Source organism: Muntiacus reevesi, chromosome 3 (genome assembly GCF_963930625.1).
Source record: "Muntiacus reevesi chromosome 3, mMunRee1.1, whole genome shotgun sequence".
In the NCBI taxonomy this organism is placed as follows: domain Eukaryota; kingdom Metazoa; phylum Chordata; class Mammalia; order Artiodactyla; family Cervidae; genus Muntiacus; species Muntiacus reevesi.
The window spans coordinates 200,173,722-200,197,138 of record NC_089251.1 but is presented as its reverse complement, the minus strand read 5'-3'; the positions used below and the strand labels follow the sequence as shown (position 1 = coordinate 200,197,138).

Here is a 23,417-nt window from a genome sequence, read left to right as displayed (position 1 = left end):
AAGAGATGGGAATACCAGACCACCTGACCTGCCTCATGAGAAATCTGTATGCAGGTCAGGAACCAACAGTTAGAACCGGACATGGAACAAGAGACTGGTTCCAAATCAAGAAGGGAGTACATCAAGGCTGTATGTTATCACCCTGCTTATTTAACTTATAGGCAGAATACATCATGAGAAATGCTGGGCTGGATGAAGCACAAGCTGGAATCAAGACTGCCAGGAGAAATATCAACAACCTCAGATATGCAGATGACACCACTCTTATGGCAGAAAGCGAAGAATAACTAAAGAGCCTCTTGATGAAAGTAAAAGAGAAGAGTGAAAAAGCTGGCTTAAAGCTCAACATTCAGAAAACTAACATCATGGCATCCAGACCCATCACTTCATGGCAATTAGATGGGGAAACAGTGGAAACAGTGTCAGACTTTACTTTTTGGGGCTCCAAAATCAGTGCAGACAGTGACTGAAGCCATGAAATTAAAAGACGCATACTCCTTGGAAGGAAAGTTATGACCAACCTAGACAGCATATTAAAAAGCAGACACATTACTTTGCCAACAAAGGTCCATCTAGTCAAAGCTACGGTTTTTCCAGTAGTCATGTTAGGATTTGAGAGTTGGACTATAAAGAAAGCTGAGCACCGAAGAATTGATGCTTTTGAACTGTGGTGTTGCAGAAGACTCTTGAGAGTCCCTTGGACTGCAAGGAGGTCCAACCAGTTCATCCTAAAGGAAATCAGTCCTGAGTGTTCATTGGAAGGACTGATGCTGAAACTCCAATACTTTGGCCACCTGATGCGAAGCTGACTCATTTGAAAAGACCCTGATGCTAGGCAAGATTGAGGGCAGGTAGAGAAGGGGATGACAGAAGATGAGATGATTGGATGGCATCACTGACTCGATGGACATGAGTCTGGGTAAACTCCGGGAGTTGGTGATGGACAGGGAGGCCTGGCTTGCTGTGGTCCATGGGGTCGCAAAGAGTCAGACACGACTGAGCAACTGAAATGAACTGAACTGAGGTGATGGTTGTTTTGGTCCTTTATCCACCCTGATAAAGGGTCCTTTAACTTTCCTGATATCTTCACTCCTCTGTTTTCTTTCTCTAAAACCATCTAACACCTTCAAAGGCTTCCTCCCAAATACTGGTTTTTATTTAAAATCTGGACTCCAAGTAAACTTTTGTCAAGGGTCTTGCTCTCAAACTCCACTCCTAGAAAGGACTTGTCTCTCATTCTGGGGTACTCAGCAGGGAGCCCTTGTCAAAAGGCCAACCTCAGGCCCCGCAGAGTCATGGGCATAGCTGGGTGGCCACCATTCAGCAAATTCTTAGAAGTGGTAATCTACTTGGAGAAATACTTGATGTGGCTTTTTAGTCAATCCATTCTATAAATGCTATCATTTTTCTATCTTGTCCTATACAGACAAATTCTACATGGGTACCAAAAAAACAATTTATATACTTATTTTCTTCACTACTGTAACTTTCTAAAAAAGCACTATAATACACTATTACATCGTAGCATCCAGCCTACATACTTCCATGAAGTATGCAAAACTGTTCACTGAGTGAATAGAAGACTCCATCTGATTCTCTCCAGGGTAACCCTTACTTGAAATGCACTTTACTTAATGACACTCTATGGACAAGAGAAGTTTCTAAGCCTTCTGTCTTTAAAAGATATAACATTAAGTCCTGTCAAAGTAAGTCAGGGAGGTCTGCACCACACGGTGGGGCGGGTCTGCCAGATGAAGAAGTGCATTATAGACAAAGACATGCGGAGGGGACACGAGTGGGCAGCTTCTCAGGCCTTACCTTGCTGTGAGGGTCAGCAAACATTCGGGTGAAAATCTCACACAATCGTTTCAATTCTACTCGACTAGGAAATAAAATGCAATAAATTTAATATTTAATGATTCAACACTGAAAGTAGTTACAGCTTCTCTAAATCCTTTTATTTCATTTAACATGCTTTATATAATTTTTATGTAACACCTTTTTTCCTGCAAATGAATTATCTAAATTTTAATTTGACGGAATTACACAGGAGTAAGAAATCACACCATTTCTGGTCTTGTTCTAAAATGAAACTGAATCTCAGAGTGTGATCACACAAGTTCACACACATGCACATATGGCAAAGCCAGGCGCCAAATCCTGCTCACTTCATTTCCACACGCGACAGATGAAAGGCAGTCAGATCAATTCAGAAAAGCATGTGCAGCAGGCTCAGACAGACCTGGATTTTAGTCTCAGTTCTGTTATGGTCAAACTACTGTGATATCTTTATATCCACTTCAGTACAACAAACCACTGCTGACTATCTACCTGCTCCGCGGCCTAAGTCAAGCACACACTCGCCTCCCATCAGCGCCCCTGTGACATCTCTCACCCGGAACTGCACTACCGACTCCCGTCTGTACTTCAAAGTTTGATTAGAAAGTGTCATCTTCTCCCCCACACCATCCCCTCTCAGGTCCAATGGTCCTTTTAACATCACTAACCATGAAATCCAGACCAGGCCAGTGCTAACCAATAGAGCTTATTCAACGGATACGTGGAGAACACTGAGAGCCAAGAAACCGGGGCCACCAGAATTAAGGCGATTACTGGAGAATAATGACATTTCATCGTTTTTGTTTTCTGACAGATCACCAGACCACGAGAGGTGACCTACACTTCAGCAGGCACGGGCATGCAGGGAGTGGAATGAATAAAGGGGGGCAGGGAGTTAAGGCGGCAGGAAGGAATACAGCAGGGGTCACACTGACTATAGATGGCTACACTTGAAGCCCAGTGACTCGTCAATCCATGCTCACAGTTTTGCAGAGCCATCCATGAACAGAAACACTTTACTAGTCTCACAGTATTGCTTAAAAAAATTATTGAAAGAATGTAACAGACTATACTTCAAACATCTCTGGAACCATGAGATTCACCCTGCAATCAATGACGTATCAGTACTGCCATGGTTTTATAAGAAGCATTTCTTCTTAGATATAAAATAATGGTGAGTCAATGGTACCTTAGATCTGATGAAATATGGTATAAACATGTGTTTTTGGTGTATGTAATACATGCTTATTTCAGAAAATCTATGAAATACAGAAACAAAAACAAAAGCAAACATCACCAATTCTAGAGACAGTGCTGGGCTACTTGGGAGTCTCCATCTGAGCGTCTCTACTCTGCATGTTTACAAAAACCACACACATGCATGTGCACGTGCAAACATTTTAGACTCAGACTGGCATCATTTTATCCATGCCTCTGAAGTGTAAATAAACTGTACTAACTTCAGAGTTGTTTTTATGTTTTACCTAAACCACAAACTGTTCTGAGTTTTCTCAAAACACCTACTAGACAAACCTGAGCCATGCTGAACCAAATGTTTCCTAGACCTAATAAGCTATGGAGTGTCTGCCTGATATTTAAGTTCCCTGGAAGGCAAAGACCACATCTGAGCCATCCTGGCCTCTCTTGGGCCTGCCCCATAAATGACCACGCATCCGTGTCAGGCCCTCATGCGTGCAACACGGGGCTCCGTCTGAAGGAACCTGGCCTCCCATCCTACCTCAGCGTTCTCTGGCTCTTGAGCAGGTTCTGCAGACCCAGAAGCCCTTCCTTCCTCTCAGACCAGTTGGAGCTGGCACAGTGGTTGAGCACCTCAGCCACGTCCTCAGTCTGGCGCAGGTAGTGGGGGATACCCCCATTCCGGGAGCCGTATGAGCGCTCGGAGCACACGCTGGAGGCGTCGCTGTTGGCGTCATCATCAGAATACATCCCATAGGGCTCGTATCTCCTCCTCACAGGCTTCTTCTGCCAGATCCAAGGAGCGGTTGGGGAAGAAATGGAAAGGCAACATGAGTCCTACACCACACACAGTCAACAACGAAGAGTTAAACACAGATACACAGACACATACACAAACACACACATGGGCACATGCACCCACACCTTCCCTCTGCTTACAGGTCAGGGAAAGGGAAACAGAACAGCAGACTTCTGGGAGGCAGAATGAGGAGTAAGCAGAGCAACCCACAGCAGAGGGAGGAGAACGATCTTTAGTGCGGTGTACGGCCCTCTCAGTAACATGGACCCGCCATGTGACTTCAGAAAGCCTCCTCACCTTTCCGCTTCAGTGTCCCCATCCCCGAGATAATACTGATTACCCTTCTCACAGGTTTGCTGTCAGGATTGAGTGGAATTATATGCTAAACAGCCTAGCTGAGCACCTGACACGCGGAGTCTGTGAGCCCACCACCCTTTCCCAACCAAAAGCAACCTGTCTTGAGCATGGTCTGTAAGTAAATTTGTTTGAAAATTCATGCTCCCTCAAAAACATCTGACACTGCAATGTCAGTGGTGTAGTGTCCTATATAAAAGGATTCTCTAAAGACCTATGCCATTTTTATTAAGGACTTACAGTTTTACAACACTAATAGGCCTCCTTAGACTAGAATACCCACTTCATTCATGTCTCTTATCCTGAATATAAAACTATTAAGTTAAATCCCAAAATTATATAGCAAGAACTATATAAAACAGATAAAATTTAATTTCTCTAAGAGGAAAAAAAGTAGCTACGGGCTTAAACTGCTCCAATGTAACTTCCTAGGAATGTGGCTTGTACACACATCACAACTTACCTGGGACAGCTCTGCCTTCCACCTACTGTCCCCACATAATTATTAATGGCACCCTCTCTCACGCTCAAAAGTATCCTTGTTAGGATGATAATTATATGGCCATCTCACTTATATATAAACTAGATTCCTAAGATAAGAAAAAGCTGAATGTATCCACTCATGAAATAATAACAATGTAAGAGACAAAACCTAGCTTAGTAAAATGAAACACTAGTAGGATTAGGGGCAGAACTTGATGTTGGAAAACAACGCTCAAACACATGTGAGACATGACCAGCTCTATCACTAGCAGAAGCACCACTAGTTTCCACAAAATCACAGTTCAGAACAGAATTTCTACACTAGGCTACATTTTTGTTGCTTTTACCAGCTCCTAAAGGAAATATACTCACAACAGAAAAAAAGAAGTTATAAAACAAAAGTTAAAGCACTGGTACCTTGCTCCTGGAGTCTCCTAACAGCTGTAGGCAGGAAAATATTGAAGGATGGGGAAAAAGCATAGAGAATTATGTCAGAAGCATATGTGGGGATTGTTCTTGCAACAAAAGTATACAGCAAAACATATATTAGCAAACCAAAAATACAGGTTAGCAAGCAATTCATATCAAGCGAATAACAAAGAATGCTTTCACAATGGCATTTCCTAACCCTCTTGCACCTCTCTTATGATACCTTCCAGTATCTGCTCTAATTCTTTGCTGAAACTCTCCCCACACCACTGAGGCACAACCCAAATGTCGCTATTAACTCTGTCATCTGCTCCTAGGAGAGCTTCTGTCCGGGGACTTCCTTTCTGTGAGGCAGGGACTGAGTACCATCCTGGCACTGGCTTCTGAAGCAAGTCATGGGGAGAGACCAAGAGGTCTGAACAAAATGTCCTAAGGGCCGTGGGAATGTAAGGACAGCCAGAGCTCGAGAAAAGCCAAGTCAGGCAAAGGCGAAGCCCAGACTCTGGAGTCCCGCTCTGCCCCCTGGCGCTTTGTGCCGTGTCCCTGGGGCAGATCTTCAAGGACCAAGGGGACACGCCCTCCCCTCCCCCACCCCACCGAAGTGCTGTCTCACCAAGCGCTTTGCGCATCCATCACTTCTCACCCCACTGGTTCTCACTTCTTACAGTCCCAGAATAGGTAAGAAACAAATTCCAAATGCTGCAACTTGGAAGGAAAACTGCTACATCAACGTTCTACTCAAAGCAATTATCCTGAACTCCAGTACCTGCTGGGCCAGCCCTCATCAGGAAAGCACTAGGAGACTGGAAGACTGCTCGCCCACAGATGTTTGTCAGAGAAACCTGGCTGAGCAGGAGTAAATGAGGGAGGGCCAGGGGGGATGCGAGGTAGAATCCCTGAAGCCACACACTGTGAAGTTTTGGCCAAATGAAAACAGGGCTGGATTTAAAATCTCAGGGTCTGAAAGCAGGGTGTTATAATGCTTTTCTCTTAACACAGTACAAGTAAGACCAGAGACCAGACAGTTCTCTAAAGTATGTCTATTTTAAATGCTGAGCACATAAACCAGAACAAACAAGAGACTGTGTTACTACCAGCGGAAATGCATCTTTAAAAGGCAATTTGACCACAAGCTGGTTCTACTGAGGAACTTTTTGCTAGGAGCACAAATTTAAGGACCTCTAATCACTTTATATTGCTTTTTTAAATCTTACATTATAACAATGCAAGCAAAAACATACTCCACTAGTGCTTCATATCCTCAGAGTTCATCTTAAAATCTGGGAAAGTTTCTGTAAATAATGACTTAAGGACTCATTCAAACAAGTAAACATAAAAATCATACGGAACAACTAGTGATGGTAACGGAATAAACGCCAGAGTTTCCAACCATAAAGTCTGTGACCTACTATTATACAGTGATGTGCTTAGGCTATGCCATCAAAGCCTGTAAAGCAACAGAAGCAAAAGAAGGGGCGAAAAGGAAACGCTGAAAAAAAATGGATAAAAAAGGAAAGGAAGAAGCCCAATGACATCAGACAAGCCCGATGCCATTCGAACCTCTTTGTTACCGAGGAGCAGAGGAGACACTCTTGACGTTAATGCGGCTCGAAAGGCCAGTCTTCCCTTACGTACAGAGTCAAAAGTTTACGAAGAAAGGAATAATAATCTAAATTTACCCAATGTTTACATGATCTCAAAGAGTATCAAAGAAGACTTAGTGACCTGATTTGGAGGCTACTTCCTGTGAAGACAGAGAAAAATGTAGGTCGGTAATTTAAAGAGACTCCACACACATCGGGCCTCTTACCAAAGCATCAGCAACAGCAGCCTCCAGATCTGTACTGGTGCTCAGAACCCGCATGGCGTTCACAGAACCAGGAATTCTCCCTGCCTGGCCGAGCCCAAAGCGGTCTAGGTGAAAAACAAAAGCAAAAGTACATGTCATTTTAATTCAAATGTTTTCATTTCTTTGCAATGGCCCTTGCCTCGTCCCACTTACTGGAGAGAAACACTGAAAGTCTCTAGCCGGTTTTTCCTGCAGTTGGCTTGCAGTTTCAATTACACTTGACTTGTTTACCAGTGGCAGAGGTTACAATGTTCACATTTAATACTGTTGCATCCTGACAACTGAAATGGTTCTTTAAGGATATTTTATTTTGGAAAAGTGCTGAGATATAGGCTGGAGAGGGGAACTTATCACAGAAGGGAACTGGGCCATGAGTTGAGCCTTTTCATTTATTTAGCATTCTCTCTAGAGGCAAAAGAAGCCCTGATATTTGGTCAAACTAATTAGAAAGCTCCATGGTTTGATAAATGAGTTTTAATGCAATAAGTAATAAACAGACAAAATTTGAATCCAATGTATTACACTGATCTCTGTGCAAATTTTCATTACTGTCACTACTGTTTGTTATTAAGCTCAATTAATTTTAGGTATCTGTTCATCATGATGCCTGTGTCACCAAAGGTTATTTAAAAATCAATGTATTAAAATTCTTTAATCTTCACCACAAAAAGCTAGTATCTTCACTGAAAACCATTAATCATTCAGATCATATAAATTTTTTCTGAAGTCCCTCAAAAGATTTTTAAATGATAATCTTTATATGTGTGAACAAAATGGACAGAATGAAAAAAAATTTTCCAATTTTAGTGGTTCAAACAACTATTATAAGCTTATTAACGACAGTGGACAATAAAGACGTTTTTCTTTGGCCATTCCATGAGGCTTGCAGGATCTTAGTTCCCTGACCAGAGACGGAATCCGCACCTCTGGCAGTGAAAGCACTGAATTCAAAAAGACTAACTTTTAGAAACCCCTTTACATGAGCTGTCCGGCCTTCCTTCAGAAAGGCTGAGGTTAAAACAATGCAGGAGAAAGTCCGTGTAAATTACCCTGGTAGTTTCACTCCAGGACAGGGCTTTATTTGGACACAGATTACACGGAACTCACTGCCCTTGGAGTCCCTGCTGCTCACAGCTGTGGCAGCTCAAGATAGAGCAATCCAGTAAATGATTCTTGTTTAAAATGTTAAGATTAAAACCACTTTAACAAATAAGACACTGTTCAGACAAGTAAAATCTCCATATGTGGTATACGCTAATAATGAAGGCATTTGGTGGGGGAGGGAGAGAGAAAGCCAAAGTCTGTCTTACGTAATTGATCTTTCCTATAAAAAATATATTTCAAATTTGGGTAGGTAACAAGACATCAGCTACAGACTGGTGAACTTTAAAAGTGATGTGTTATTTAGCTTTTTAAAATTGTCAGTTTTGAAACATATCTTCCACTGCCACAGAATGGGAGAAAAAATTTAACTACTAATCAAAAGTCATACAATTATGAATTTTTATAGAGAAACAAAAATTGCATGTTATACTATCCCCTTTTTTAATGCATTTGTTGATTATACTGAATTTCATCATTATGTGTATGTTTAAAAGGTGATAACATGCTGTATAAAATCAATTATATCTCTCTCTGTAATATAAATTATCAGTTCAAATATGAAACAATTAGAAATTTGAGATTTATGATGCAGTTTTATAAATGATCATTGTTCAAGTCTTTCTCATTTTTCATTAAAAAAGGGTAGATAGTAAGGGATTTATGAGTAACAGAATGAAAGTAATCCAGTTATAAGCCATTTAGAAATTACCCAGCATAAACTTAAATAAAACATAATCTTAATTAAAAAAAAAAATAGATCTCATGCCAGCAAATCTTGCTCCAGGGATAACAGTGATTCTTCAGACACAAAATTAAAACTTTAAGAACAAAGCAATTATTCTGCGCCTCTCAGACGTGTATAGCTTCGCCACACATGGTGACTGCAGATACTTATCATAGAGAACTGAATTTCAAATCTTAAGGGGAAACATTTGGAGTGAAGAAAATTTATAAGCCTCTTGTTTCCACCAGACCAAAATCTGCTCTATGTTCTCTCTGGTACCATTCAGTTTCCAAGAGATGAATATGTACAAATGCCCTCAGCCTGGCCCATAATCTTTAGGGGAATATCCTAATCAAAGAACACATAATAGAATGCATAGGTAGTTCATTTAGAGAAAAAACAGCGACACTGACTCAGTAAATTGGTCACAGTTGTCATCATCAACAGTCAGATTTAACAGATGATGCCTTGTACTCAGTTGATAAAACTGTAGTCATAAGGGATTATTAGTTCATCAAAATGATGCCAGTTAAATCTGGCAGATTGAACATTACTGAATACTTACTTTCTGCCCTTATGGACCAGGGCATTTTGGGTATTGTTAAAATGGGATTGAGGCAGTGTTTCGGGTCTGCAGGCTGCAAAGGCTACCTTTGGCCTGACCTGATTATCGTAATCATGACTTGTTTTTCCATTAAAGTTTCAGGGAAATCCACTTCCTCCCATCCATGTGAAAAGGGGTATGCTATAATTGAACATCTGGTCACTAAATAGTACCTCCAGGTGATGAAAACTGGACAGGAATAACTAGCACTCATAGATACCACTTTACTGGGAGCAAAGACTGGGAGACGAAAGCCTCCATTGGGTGAGGTCCATACCCCAATTCTCCTAGGGACCCCTCAGGACACCTATCTGGGGCTGTTGCTTTCCTGCAGGAGGGACTGAAAGCAAGGGCGGAAGTGCTTCGCCATCCTTCTGTTTTAACATAAATATGAACACTAGATAAATGATGTTGTCAAACAAGCTACAAAGCATCTATAGCCTATTAACAGAACCATAAACATTCAACAACTTAAAAAAAACAGAAGCACACTGCGGGGGGAAAATATGAGGTGCATCCATGCCAACTGCTAGCGAATAAGATGGGAACAAGTGTGACAATGAGTGTGAGACAGGCATGCATGAACACGTGTTCACCTGACGGCCCCACAGAGTCAGCCGTGGCGAGAGCACTAGTGGACCTGGAATGACGTCGAGAGGCTGCAGGTAAAAGGAACGGCAACACCCACAGGGTTAACACACGAGAACCTCAGACAGCAGCGGCCGCAGCCGGAGGGCACGGGGCTGCTCCCGACACAGCCGTGCGTCCTCATGGAAGGAGATGGTATTGGAGATGAATGGACAGCGAGCGCCGAGCCCCAGCCTGTGCACCCAGCGGCCCGCGCCTCCGGTGCGCGCCCACGACAGGAGCCACTGTGGCCTCCGTGGACTGTGCACTGAGCACGGGCAGGCCGTCGGGGCCACACCAGAGGGGCGGCAGCAGCCTGGGTTACACCTCTCGTCGGGAGGCGATGCACAGGCGACCATGCACCATGTACAGAAGCGGGGGCCCACAATGTCCTCTCAACAGAAACAGCGTGAGGCCACAGGAGGGGCTTGTATACAGAGAACGGACAGACAACAGCTCCTACTGTACTGCGCGGGGACTAGGTTCATGTCCTGCAATAAACCACCACGGGGAATACGAGCAGAAGGGTGCGTGCAGTGTGTAACTGAGTCACTCTGCTCTACAGCTGGAATCAACACAGCCCTGTACACCAACTACACGTCACTAAAAAAATAAAATTCCTTATGCTTCACAGAACAAAAATCGACTGATTTAAAAGGGGGGGTTAACAACTATAATTCCATTTTCCCTAGTCAACATGTTTGATGTTCTGCTGCACAAATATCCTAATTAGTAACTACCTCATTGTTTAACTGTTGGAAAGTTAGCTGCAGTATGTTTAACAGCCTTCCTTAGAGAGGCAGCTCGGGACTCCGGTTGTGAGCACCGGTCCTGTCACACATGCAGGGTGGGAGAACGGGCCTCGGGCGAAGTACTAAAGCTCTCTGTGCCTTAGTCCTCACCTGTAAAATGGGGCTAACAGTGGTGCCCTCCTCTTGGGAGCTAAGAGAATTAAGAGAGCTCATACATCAAACACTTGAAACAGTGCCAGGCACAGGATAAACCGTGGTAGCAACAGAAGCGCAGTGCTGGTGGTCAGAGCGATGCTCAAGCATAAACTCTACTTTACACTTAGATGCTAAGTATTATTTTACTAGCAAGTACTCATAATAACCACATCAATACATCAATCTGAGAAAATATGTACCAAACTCCAGACTCATGTGGAGGGAACGACTTTTAGAAATAATTATGAAATACAGGCGTGGGTCCAAACCTGAATTTATTGACCAGAGTACCACACAACGTAAGGCTTTTTCTTACCTCGGGGGTCGGGGGGGGGGGGGGGGGGAAGTAACGTGCTTCTAATCATTACTCGGAAAGAACACAGTGACTGCAACACAGCAAGTTCACAGGTTTCCCGGAGCGACCCTAAGCCGTGCTGCCTTCCTCCTGCACAACTGGAGCCCAGAGTCCTCGAGTGCTAACACAGTTCCTCGTGGAGGGGTAAAGCCTCAAACTCTTCAATGTGACTATTTATCTAAGCTCATGTCACTTTATGAAACATGCGTATCTGCCGGATAAGAGACACTAAACAGCAAAGGTCACCTGGTCGGTGAGGATAAACTTTTATCAGCAGGCAAAAGAAAAGGAAAATTCCTAATTTCTCAAGATGCACAGAAACAAGTCAGCAAGCTCTAGAACAGATATTACCAAATAATCACTTTCCTTAAACAAAGAAACTGACAAAATATTGTGTAAGACTGAAGCAAGCTACTCATTTCTTAAACAAGCACAACGGTATCATATCCTGATAGTTTAAACTGGAAACAGTGTTTAAGCAACACCTGATCTGAAGGTTCCTTATGAAGCTGTCCTTTGGTTCTGTTTCAACAGAATATTCTACGCAAATATGTCATATAATGAGTTCTTCGTCATGTACTCAAGTGAACATCCCACAATGGAATCCATGCAGACCCACTTACATAAACACCTCACTGACAGCAGAGTCCTAGAGCCCTTAATCTTCCCAAAAGTTGTCACCGTGACCATTTAAAGATATATTCATACCATTAAAATGGTCCAAAACAAGTTAAGAAAAATACAGGATGTCCTAATGGTCCAGTGGTTAAGAATTCACCTCCAATGTAGGTGACACTGGTTTGATCCCCGGTCCAGGATGATTTCACACGCCATAGGGGCCCGTGCGCAATAACCGCTGAGCCTACACTCCCGGGCCCATGCTCTGCAACAAGAGAAGCCACTGCAATGAGAAGCCCATGCACCGCAGGTAGAGAGCAACCCCCACTCACTGCAGCCAGAGACAGCCTGCACAGCCACAAACTACAAAACCTACAAACTCAAACGCAATATGCAGTCACCAAAGCAGTTACTTCTGTTCTTCTTCTTCTATAAGTGAAGGCTGGCTATATAAATGACTCAAAGGGGCACTGACAGAGTCCCGCTGGCTGACAAGGGGGCACAAGACGAAGGTCAAGTGAACGAGACCGAGAAGGAAACATCACGCCCTCTGAAGGGCACGGGAGGTTCTCTAGGCGGCAGCAACCTTGGGGGTTTCTACATGGATCCTCAGGTCCTGTGGTCAAGCCTGGAAACACGGCCACGCAGGGTGCTTTCTCCGAACCTGGGCCTGGGGAGGCCTCAGGAAGCGTTCAGCTCACTCTGGAGGAACAGGAGAAAGACACCTCAGATGAGGTGGAGGAACAGCCAGGCTCTGAAGTCAGAGTGTGGGATCTGGAGAGAGTGGACTCTTCTCCCAGCCTCGGCTGTGTCATCTGAGAAGACTGTGGATATGCGAGGATGCCTGTCCCAGAGGCTGAACAGGACCCGTGGGGGCCCCGTGCCCTCCGACTGCTCGGAATGGCGCAGGGACACAGACGCACTGCTGCCGCTCTGAGCCGGACAGAAGTTTTATAAACAGATTTAAACTCACCCTCCAAAAGAGGCATGCTCTAAAACCTGAGCTGGAAAGAGGCTAACTCCTGCCCTGCCCACAGAAGAGCGCGCTGCGGCTAGAGACGACGGGAAAGAGAGGCATCCACAGCCACGTCTCCAGCTGCGGTGGCGGCAATGACAGACACCACAGCCCGCGCCGCCACCAGAAAACACCCGAGTGGGAACGGGGAGCTGGCCCCTCAGCCCCTCCGAGTCCAGTGAGGACTTCAAGGGTCCAGCACACCTGGCCTGGGCCCCAGGCCACATGCTAGCGTCACAAAGGCTGCTTCCATGGGCAGTAACAAACACAGCAGTGTCTGAGTGAAATAAAAACACGGAAGTGCCTCTGAGAGACAAAATGACCAATAAACAGACCGAACTGTTCAATTCTAAGTTATTCGGAAGGGCAAATCATGAACAAGGATGCATACACAGCCATACTTGAAGGGAAAAATAACCAGTTCTTACAGAAAAAAGCCATCATTGTTGCCCCGACGTTTTTTGAGGATTGTGGTCTAACACTGCAGACTGTGCAGGAGCCGGGAAGGCCCAGGCTACTCGCACCCCCTCAGGCCCTGTGCTCAGCAAGGACACTCACGCAAGCGTCTCCCCGCCAAGTCTGGTGGGTTGTCTAGAGGGCCCTGCATCTGTCTTCCTGCTCTTTCTGAGAACTCCTCAAAGGACAGTGTTCACAAAGGGATAGATTTAGATTTTAATTACTGATTTTGGGGAAAAAAAGATCCGGGGAAGAAGTATATGATATCAGAGGAGACAGAGGAAAATATTAAGACTTAATGCTTTTGCTCCACCATCCATCTTCCACAGTGACTTTTTTATATTTGAAAGACCTGCCTCATTATTAGAGTCAAAATAACAGAATGTTGAAGTTCACAGCTCCAGATAATAACTTAAGGCCTCGGCCCAAGCATTGTAAGATGATTTTGACCTTACTGGCGAAGCTTATCATGACAAAAACAGACAACTGCACAGTACTAAATATGCCAAACAACTAGAACACAACTACTGAAGAATACAAAACATTTCTTTTTTGTGAAAATAAGTGCCAATAGTGCAAAGTGAAAAGGCATATGTCCATTTTAGAGAAAGGCAGGATTATTAAAACTAAATAGAAAAAGTAAATTCAGTATCTATAAAGGATACATGTTTCTCTTTTTATCTTATTTTTCCTGAATACTAGAAATTGTTAAAATACAAATTCTGGCTAAAGGAAAAACTGAATGGGGGTGTGTTAGACAGCTCCAACTAGCACCCAACTGGTGATCAGAAGTACGTACTTATAATGTACCATGGCCACCAAATACTGTGATTTTTTTGTCCTCGGGTGGCAGTGGGTCACAAACATTAAAGAGCCTGTGGAGCCCAGGAAAAAGGAAAATTTCTCAATAATTAACAGTGAACATCGAGGTGCGCTATACACACACCTTGTCAGCTTATCCAAATTTGTAGACTGCTCTAAAGAAAGTTTTCAAAGGACTCATTCAACAGAAGGACAGCTGATATTGATGCTGCTTTTCTCATTAACATTCCTACCCCCAAAGTGAACAGGTTTAGCCTCCTAAATGTTATCATGATGTTACTTTTTGTCCTTCTTTGAAGTGACTTACATGTGGACTGATGCCTTATAAGATGAAAAACAAGTTGTAGAAATTCAAGGACTGTGGATATGCTCTGAACTCACTCAAGTCTGAAGCCCAGTGATCTCTGGCTGAGCTTCACCTCCCACTGGCCATGACCTCACAGGTGGGCTCGCCCAGGAGCCAGTGGTCCAAGTGACAACGGTACAGAGGGAGGCGGTGCTTTTTCCCTCTGACAAATAAAACCTGGGAAAGCCAAAACCTGAGCATGCAGAGGGGTGCCAGGAAGGGGGGCTCGGGAAGAGGGTGCAGAGCAGACGCTCACGGGGCGGTGGTGCAGGGACAGAGGCCGGCGGTTGGGCCTGGCGGGCGGGGCGCTCGGGGTGCCCGGCCGGCGGGTACTCACCGAGCGGCGTGAAGCCCCGAGCAGGGCTCGTATCCCGGCTGCTCTCACGGCTGGCATCGCGGCTGCACCCCTGACTCGTGCTGGGTCGAGGGATACGGCTGCTCCGTGCTAGCGTGCAGCATGAGGGGTTTCAGAGAAGGGGAACAAGTTTAATGAAGACAGAGAAACTCACACACGGTCAGTCACATTCCGTTCACATGATCACTGACAACAGGAGGGGTGTAGGCAAAACTCAATGTGCTCACTGCCTCCCAAAGCTGTGAGCTGCAGCAGGAAGGTGGAATGGCATCTGACGGTGAGACAGCCAGAGAGAGCTCTCCAAAGAGCAAACTGAGGTCAGAAAATATGAGGTCAAGAGTCGTCCAGAGATGATCAGTTTTTATGGCTTTAACTTCTCCGCAAGAGGATAATAAAAGGCCATAGTCATTTTCATATGCAATGGGTCCTTAGAAAGATAATTTAATTTGGATTAAAAAACAGAATAAAGGCTCTGGTCACTGAGCTTCATGAACTTACCTAATTAAGAGGGTTCACTGCTCCCAGCCCGGCTGTCTTTACAAACAGAAGTCACAAGGACTGACCCGCTACAGAACCTGCCTACTTCAAACCAGCGTGGAGATGCTGCAAACATAATTACTAAACCAACAAACATATAGACTCGAGACCGATAACCTTCATTCACTGGCCTTGACATTAATTCCTGCTTTTTCTACGGGAAGCCAGAAAGATCTGCCTGTCATCCCTCCCCAAGTGCCTTCACTTACCCAGCCTCACACCTAAGTCTATGGCAAGGGGCCTGATAACTTCAATACTCATGCTGCAGACCAGCCACTGGCCTGAGAAGAACTAATACAATCTCATGTCACAGGATACTGGGAAGACAGAATCCAAGAAGCCTAAGGGCTAATATAACTTAGCCATAAATCTCAGAAAAGATCATGATGCCCTTATTTTTCAGTTTACTTTGAGAAAACAGGAAGGCAGTACTGGGGAAATACTCAGAAGCAACTTTGAAAACTGAAAGCGTATAGCCACTTACATGATAGCTGATGGAAACAATAAACACTTCCACCTTGAGAGGATCTACCAATTCTGGACTAGATAGAAATGACTTTGTCAGAAATATAAGAAAAAAGTAACCTTGATTCACTAATGTGAAAATAGCAATGTTCTTACTACATTACAATGAGCACAGCCTGTGACTTTAGAGCAAAGGCAGATTTACGGCCAAACTGTAACAAGAATGTCTTACAAACCAGAATCATAAAACTGCCTGCCTTAGAAGAATGTGGAAGTGAAAAGCCAAATCAACTTCCTGTTGTGGTCTCTGCTCAGTGCCAGAGGTGAATTAGACCTTAAAGGTACCTAAGTGATGTCCAAAAGCTTGGGTCTGTGCTGGCGAGCAAGGCAAGGTCAAGTGCAGGATGCAAGCTGAGCTGTCAGTCAAACCAGGGCTTCATCTGGGATTCTGCAGGAATTCACTTGGGATTCACCAGTCTTCCCTAGTGGCTCAGTCGGTAAAGAGTCTGCCCACAATGCAGGAGACCCAGGTTCAAATCCCTGGGTCGGGAAGATCCCCTGGAGAAGGAAATGGCAACCCACTCCAGTATTTTTGCCTGGAGAACTCCATGGACAGAGAAGCCTGGGGGGTTACAGTCCATGGGGTCACAAAGAGTCAGACATGACTGAGTACTAACACTTTCACTTCCAGGAATTCCTAACCTTGGCTTCATTTTGCTACAGTGATGTGGAAGCACTGGGTTTTCACTCAAAGCAGCATTAACGATTGAATCAGCAATTTCTGATAACATTCTGAACAACTTCTACAATAAGAGCCAAGGCAACAGATGCTAAATGCTTAATTTAGCACCTTAAAAATCTAGGGAGTATCTACTGACCCCTTCAATAAATGACAAGTTGCTTAAAACCTGGAAGTCATATTGCTTATCCTTAAGGGACCAATCCCACTTCCAATGCATAAATGCCCCCTCTAGCTCCATGCTAACTCACTGATCCAGCCACTAAGCCTCTCTGGGCCTCAGCCTCTGCTTAGGAAGGTGAGATTCCCCACCATTTAAATGAAAAGGGTACCGTGAGATATAACGTAGGTACTTCTGCATTCCTTGCTTAAAGGCATATGTGAAACTCTAGTACCATTCCACTGCCTACTCCAACACAATCAAGAAGTAGTAACAGCAGTTCTGATAGTTTTTCACATATGCACACGCTCAACTGACCATTTTCTTCTAGTTTTTGCCTGATCACATCTGAATTTTTACACAGTTCTCATGCCCTTGACACATATCCTACAGCAACGGGGTATCTCTGCTCTCTCTGTGGATTGAACTTCCTTTGTGAAGACAGTGAAGAGCATAAGAAAGAATAAGCAGACGTGATCTGAAATAACAGCAACCATAATTCTCAACAAGGTTTACTGTCCTGGTGTTTGACCCAGAGAAGGGTCTTTCACCCATTTGTGCTGACTGGCTCCTTTAACATATGGCAATGGTAGTATGGAAAAAATGCTGCTTACAATTCTCTTCACAATTTTGCCCCAAGCTTCATTAAAGTACACTTAGTGATGAAACCAACAGTTCAAATATTGGATAATTAAACACAAGAGGAAAAAAATTACACTTTAAACCACTCCCAAAGACTAATCTACAAGGAGGATTTAAAATAAGTATATAAAAGCTTTTCAGACTATAATTAATTCAGATTATAATTAATTAGGTGGTCAAAGCTAAAACACAATATTCTGCAGCACTCTGTCTTTTCATTGCATGCCCACACTGAACATTCTACATAAGACTCTGTTATGGAAAAGGGATGACAGAGGGGGAAGAGACAATAAAAACACATGTGCCGCCTGAACTTTCTAAAAGCACCATTCTTAGGGAGTCTGGAGTCCTGTGCTTAGAAGGAATGATGAGAACCCTGGAAAAAATACTATCTGACTAGTTTTTATTTCTTGAGCAACACTCTACTTTTATAATGTTTCAAGGGAAATCCTGACTCTTGTCTTTCAAGGTAATATCCTACAAGAACTCCTCTATCAAAAGCAGAAGTACCAGAAGAATAACGAAAACTAACAAAACTAAAGACATGCAACATCTCTCTAGTCTAGACATTTTCATGTCCTGGTCTTGCACACAGTAGTCTAATCTAACAGCTAAAGCTAACTATTAATTTTTCTCAAAATATATTTAACCAGGAAGTCCAAGAACACTTTAAACATATATCCATGGAACATCAGGGGCAGAGGGTCCAATGTTTTTAAAGACTTTTCAAAAGATGAGTTGGACAAAGAAGGGAACCAAAAGCAAACTTCCAAAATGTAACTGTTATAGATATCAGCTATTCATGTGACTTTTTCGTAAGTAGAATAAAACAATTTACACATACACTCATCTATCTCATTAGTTTATGAAGCAATAGACATCAAGAAGGAAAAACATGGCAGGGTTTGCCTCTTAAGTTATCCAACAGGAATTACATTCTATTTTGCTTAAGAAACCTTAAATGTTTAATTTAACCTTAAATGCTTAAAAAACCTTAAATGTAGAAGACTCCTGACATCATTTTCATCACAGATAAGAAAATTTAGTTAAAAAATATTATTTCAAACAAAAAAGCACAGATGAACCAATATAATTTGCAGACAACTAGAATCAATTCTCAATGCAAATTCCAAGCCTAGTTTAGCTATGATTAAAACTATTAACTGGTTTGAGGATTACAGAAAATATTCTTAAAAGATGTTCCTACTTTTTTTGGAGTATTTAAAGTTGCTATATAATGAATCAAATGTTTATAGACACAAAGCATATACCTAGTATATATTAAATGAGAGAAGAAACATACACTCTATTACAGAAACATGCTAATATGACACTCTTAAAATGGAATCTTTAAGTAGTAACAGAGGAAGAAGTGGAGATATACTTTACTTATATATATTTTTATAATCTGTGCATATATATTCTCACAATGTGCAATTATTTACATAAAATATCTTCTTTAACCAGAACTGCATATGACCTCAAAGCTCCACCCATAACTAATCCTCTTAATGAGCACCAAGGAAACAACTTTCTTCAAAATAATGTTTCAAATCAGAACTTTCTGGAAGGCAACAGGCTCCTATTTAGTTCTTTGTGATGGATGATGTTCCAAAGGACTTCTTTTACATGCTTATGAAATGCTATCTTTTCAACTACTCACAATGCACAGTGCACAATTCACAGTTAAGACCACAGACTACCAAGTCCCAGAGTTATGTTAGATAATCAAGGCTGGATTACTTCCCAATTTCAAGAAGGCAGTAAAAATGGCATTTTTAATAAATATAAAGAGTAAAATCTCCCCCCCAAAAAAGAATTTTTAAAAGTATGCAACAAATCTGGGTTGCCAAAAAACATTCTATAATCTTAAAAAATTAATTATGGAAAAAGGACAGCTGAAACTTCACACCTAGATTTGAAATCAAATGTATTTCCCAAGCAAAACCAGATCTAGATACACCTATTTTATAGCAACAAATCTAAAATTTGGATATTCCAGTCATGGTATTTTCTCTGGTTGTAGCCACATCATTACTAGAGCCAAACAGCTAGAAAGTCAGCATCACACAGGAGTAACAAAACCACGGCTTGACCACATTTCTCTTTTGTTTCAGAAATGTTAGTTAAACCAAATCCTATTGATGCTACTTCGTAAGTAACTGCTCCTGCCTTCCTGAAGCTCAGGCAGCCCTCAGGACATTTGTGAGCTGGACCCTACCAGCTGTCCTGCCCCCATCTCCCACCTACCCTGTCAAGCTTCCTCAGCTACCCTCAGAGGAACCACCAGAGGTCCCAGGGTACACTGTGCTCCCTCCTGTCTGACTGCTTCTGCACAGGCTCCTGTCTACCTGAGGATACCGTTCTCCTCATCTCCCTGCCCTGCCTATCGCCACCTTATACCTCATCAAAACACGACTTTCTCTGGGAAGTCTGCCTTGGAAGGAAATCTGGGAGCAGTGGGGCAGACAAGGGTCCTAGGACATTCCTGTTCTATAGACCAGAGCACCCACCAGAATATCTGTCAAACTGTCTCACATTTTTGCCTCTAAGACCACAAACTCTTTGAAGTCACAAGTTGAATCCATTACATTTCTCTTCTAATTATAAGGTCTCACAATGTTCCCAACACATCATAGTAAACATTCATGTAAAAGCTGTTGATGAGATAAATGAACAAAGGAGAAAGGTAAGCCAACAGTGCTCTGATTTCACATGAGTAGGCTTTCACTCTTAGAAAGGAGGTGGAAATATGAGTCTGAACACAGGTTTTTCACAGAATGTTACAAAAGACTTCTAACTTTTTTATTAAGAAGGTAGCATACAAGTTAGATATTAATAGAGTAAGAGGCTGTTGAGCTGCTGAGAGTCATTCATATACACACTATTCTACACACTATTACAAAGAAACTAAATACTATAACACAAAATAGTTTTCCTCTTTCTGATGTTGATGTTTGAACAATAGTATGGCAAAAGTAACTACACATATTCTTTGATGATAAGTTTCACTAATTAGGTTAGAGAAGATCAAAATCAAAATAAATGTGTACCCTGCACGCATGCATGTCAGTCACTTCAGCTGTGTCCCATTCCCTGCGACCCCATGGACTGTAGCCCGGCAGGCCCCTCTGCCCATGGGATTCTCCAGCAAGGACACTGGGGTGGGTTGCCCTGCCCACCTCTGGAGGTGGACTCTGCAGATGCCTCTGGAAGTTCACACAAGTTAACGGCTACTTTGTGCTGTGCAATGAAAGAGTAAGCAGCCTGCTCCTACCTGGGAAGAAAAAACCCTGCCCTTTCTCCCAGTTTTAAGGCTTTACAAATGATTTTCCAACATAAAGGCCTATAACATTGTGATTCTCTCCCATGACTTTGAAGGTAAACCCCACATGTTTTTTAGTCATAATGAAAACAGAACACACTACAATCAGTAAAAAGCACACACTGAAATGTCTTTTTAACACAGGCAAAATGACATCCTCAGTTCAGAAACAGCGATTTCCTACAGGAAACTTACGACCAGGTTGGGAATGGTGTTCAAGACCTTTGAGGATTCTTACCTAATCCTATGCGGCTTGGACTTGTTTCTCGACTACACCCCTGACTCCTGGGAATCTTGCTTCGTTTTTCTGAAGAGGGCGTCACAGGTGGGCCTCTTGAGGAACCCCCAGCAAGGCCACTATAGCCACTTCCCAACAATTTCCCTGGGGAACTGGATCGGCTGCCAGCTAAAAGTAAACCAAAACAGAATTGAATAATGAACGTAAATCAAGAAATAAGTTAAAAGTAATTTCAGAAGTCACTTTACACAGTAGTTTCAATCAAATACCAGGAGAACTTTGTGTAAAAATAGTTTTCTAGTTGATAATATCACTAATATTTTTTAAAAATGAAGGAGCATAAAAGAACATCCAATTATCATAAATATTTACATAGAAGAACGAATGATGGAATTCTACAGAAACGACTGCCAAATATCTGATTCAAAAGTACAAGCTCAGGTTCAGAACAAAAAGTCTCCCTATTCTATAACAAACTTCTACCAATAATCACAAAAGTGTTTATTCAATAATTGTTTTGCTTCCTAAAGGAGTGGATATGTTAAAAACAGCTGAAAGAATAGAAATATAACAAAAATTTCTTAAACATTAATGGAGGAAAATGGATCTAAGACTCCATTAATGTAACAAATGGAAAAGGGGGCAGAAATATGGTAAACAAAAATCACAAAATAAAATGGTAGTAGTAATCTCAAATATATCAGTAATCATAATAAATGAGACTTGATTAAATTAATCTATTAAAAGACAGAGATTCCTGGGTTGGCTTAAAAAAACTGAAATGAAATTCAACTGTATGTTGCTTATAAGAGACAACATACATAAAACAAAACAACAAAATAGAATAAAACACTGAACTTAAAAAAGAAAATCATAATTATCCTTAAAGATGTAACAATCATGAAACTTTATGCTACAAGTAACATAGCCCTGAGACATAAAATGATAAAAATACAGAGAGAAATCAAAAAGACCATAATTATTTACATACCTCTCAGAAAGACAAATACCAATAAAAGATTAACATACTAGTCATAAAATGACAGAGCAGTCAAAACCCTATATTTATGCATAAACATATCTCTCCACACACACGAACGTACAGTCCAACAAACAGATGTATATTCTCTTGTACATTTCCATAAAAACTATGTACTAAGTCTCCAAGGAAGGCTCAAAAACCCTACAAAGGTAGAAATTATGCAGAATACATGCTGTGATGTGTATGCAGTACAACGAGAAATCAGAAACATAATATGGGGAAGGCGAGCAGGAGGGATAAACCTGGAGAGATGGGGACTGCTGGAAACACTACTATACCTACAACAGGTAACTGATGTAGGACCTACTGGAGAGCACAGAAGCTCTACTCAGCACTCTATAACGACCTGCATGGGAAAAGATTCTAAGAAACAGTGGATATACACACACATATAACAGATTCCCTTTTCTGTACATCTGAAACAAATCAACTATACTCCAATAAAAGTTAAAAAACAAAAACAAAACCCATAATATATAGTTAGCAGTTTTTATAAATGGCTAAGTGACTGGATACTTATACAGCCATTTCTTGTAAAACAAAATTCTTTCTTAAAGCAAGCGGCAAATCTTTAAGGATCAGACCAATATACCCAAATGGCACTCATTAACTTAGGTAGATCATCCCCTTACGTACAAAAGGCAAAATTCACAAATATCAAGCACACATTAATAAGCAGAAGAACACAATGATCCAGAGAGTAAAAACCTATGAAATAAAACTTACCTGCAAATTACACACATACGCCCCTCCATAATTCAAATGAACCACCAAGATGACCCCTTACAAAAATTAGTACTTTTTAACGACTTAACTACAATTTAAGTGCAATTCATTATAAAAATTATCAATACACATTATCATGAAGAACCTATTTTAGAATCTATTAATTTTGCTCCTAAAATTTGAGCACACAAACTATTCGGCTGTATAAAAGGAGAAAAGAAATCCATTTCAAACCCTAGAATTTGAACACGCAGAAAAAATGGAGAAAGATCAAGCTCATAATAAAAAGAGAAATTAATATTGTGCGAGGCACATGGGGTGAGGGAAAATGCAAAAAACAAACAGACAAAAATAAAAACAGCAAGAAGAGAAATGTCTTACCACCAGCAGGATTAGCAGATCTGGATCCTGGGTTATGAGAGCAGACCAAAGGACAGGCAAAAAGTGGATTAAAAGACAATAACACAATACAGAAGTCAGCATGCAACATAGCACAAATAGGTCTGTTTACAAACACATTAGCAAAAGCTGTTTTTCCTAGGTCTTGTTCCTCCTAGCCTACTTCTGTCCTTGTTTTTATTTTATACGCATCATACTGTAGCAGCATTTATTTTCTACCT

General features: G+C 42.0%; 1 protein-coding gene across 5 annotated transcripts in view; it reads right to left on the bottom strand.

Annotated features, from left to right (window-relative positions):
- The window catches only part of CLASP1 (cytoplasmic linker associated protein 1), a 266,484-nt gene that overhangs the window by 58,930 nt on the left and 184,137 nt on the right, over positions 1-23,417 (bottom strand). For 3 of the 5 annotated variants that reach the window (XM_065931368.1, XM_065931366.1, XM_065931367.1), the window contains exons 21-25: positions 21,030-21,197; positions 6,912-7,015; positions 5,090-5,113; positions 3,578-3,822; positions 1,819-1,882 (exon numbers count right to left, since the gene is read on the bottom strand). In XM_065931368.1, the coding sequence (XP_065787440.1) occupies positions 1,819-1,882; positions 3,578-3,822; positions 5,090-5,113; positions 6,912-7,015; positions 21,030-21,197 (605 nt within the window). The remainder of the gene's footprint in view (positions 1-1,818; positions 1,883-3,577; positions 3,823-5,089; positions 5,114-6,911; positions 7,016-21,029; positions 21,198-23,417) is intronic. The other 2 variants (XM_065931370.1, XM_065931369.1) reach the window with 1 other exon arrangement.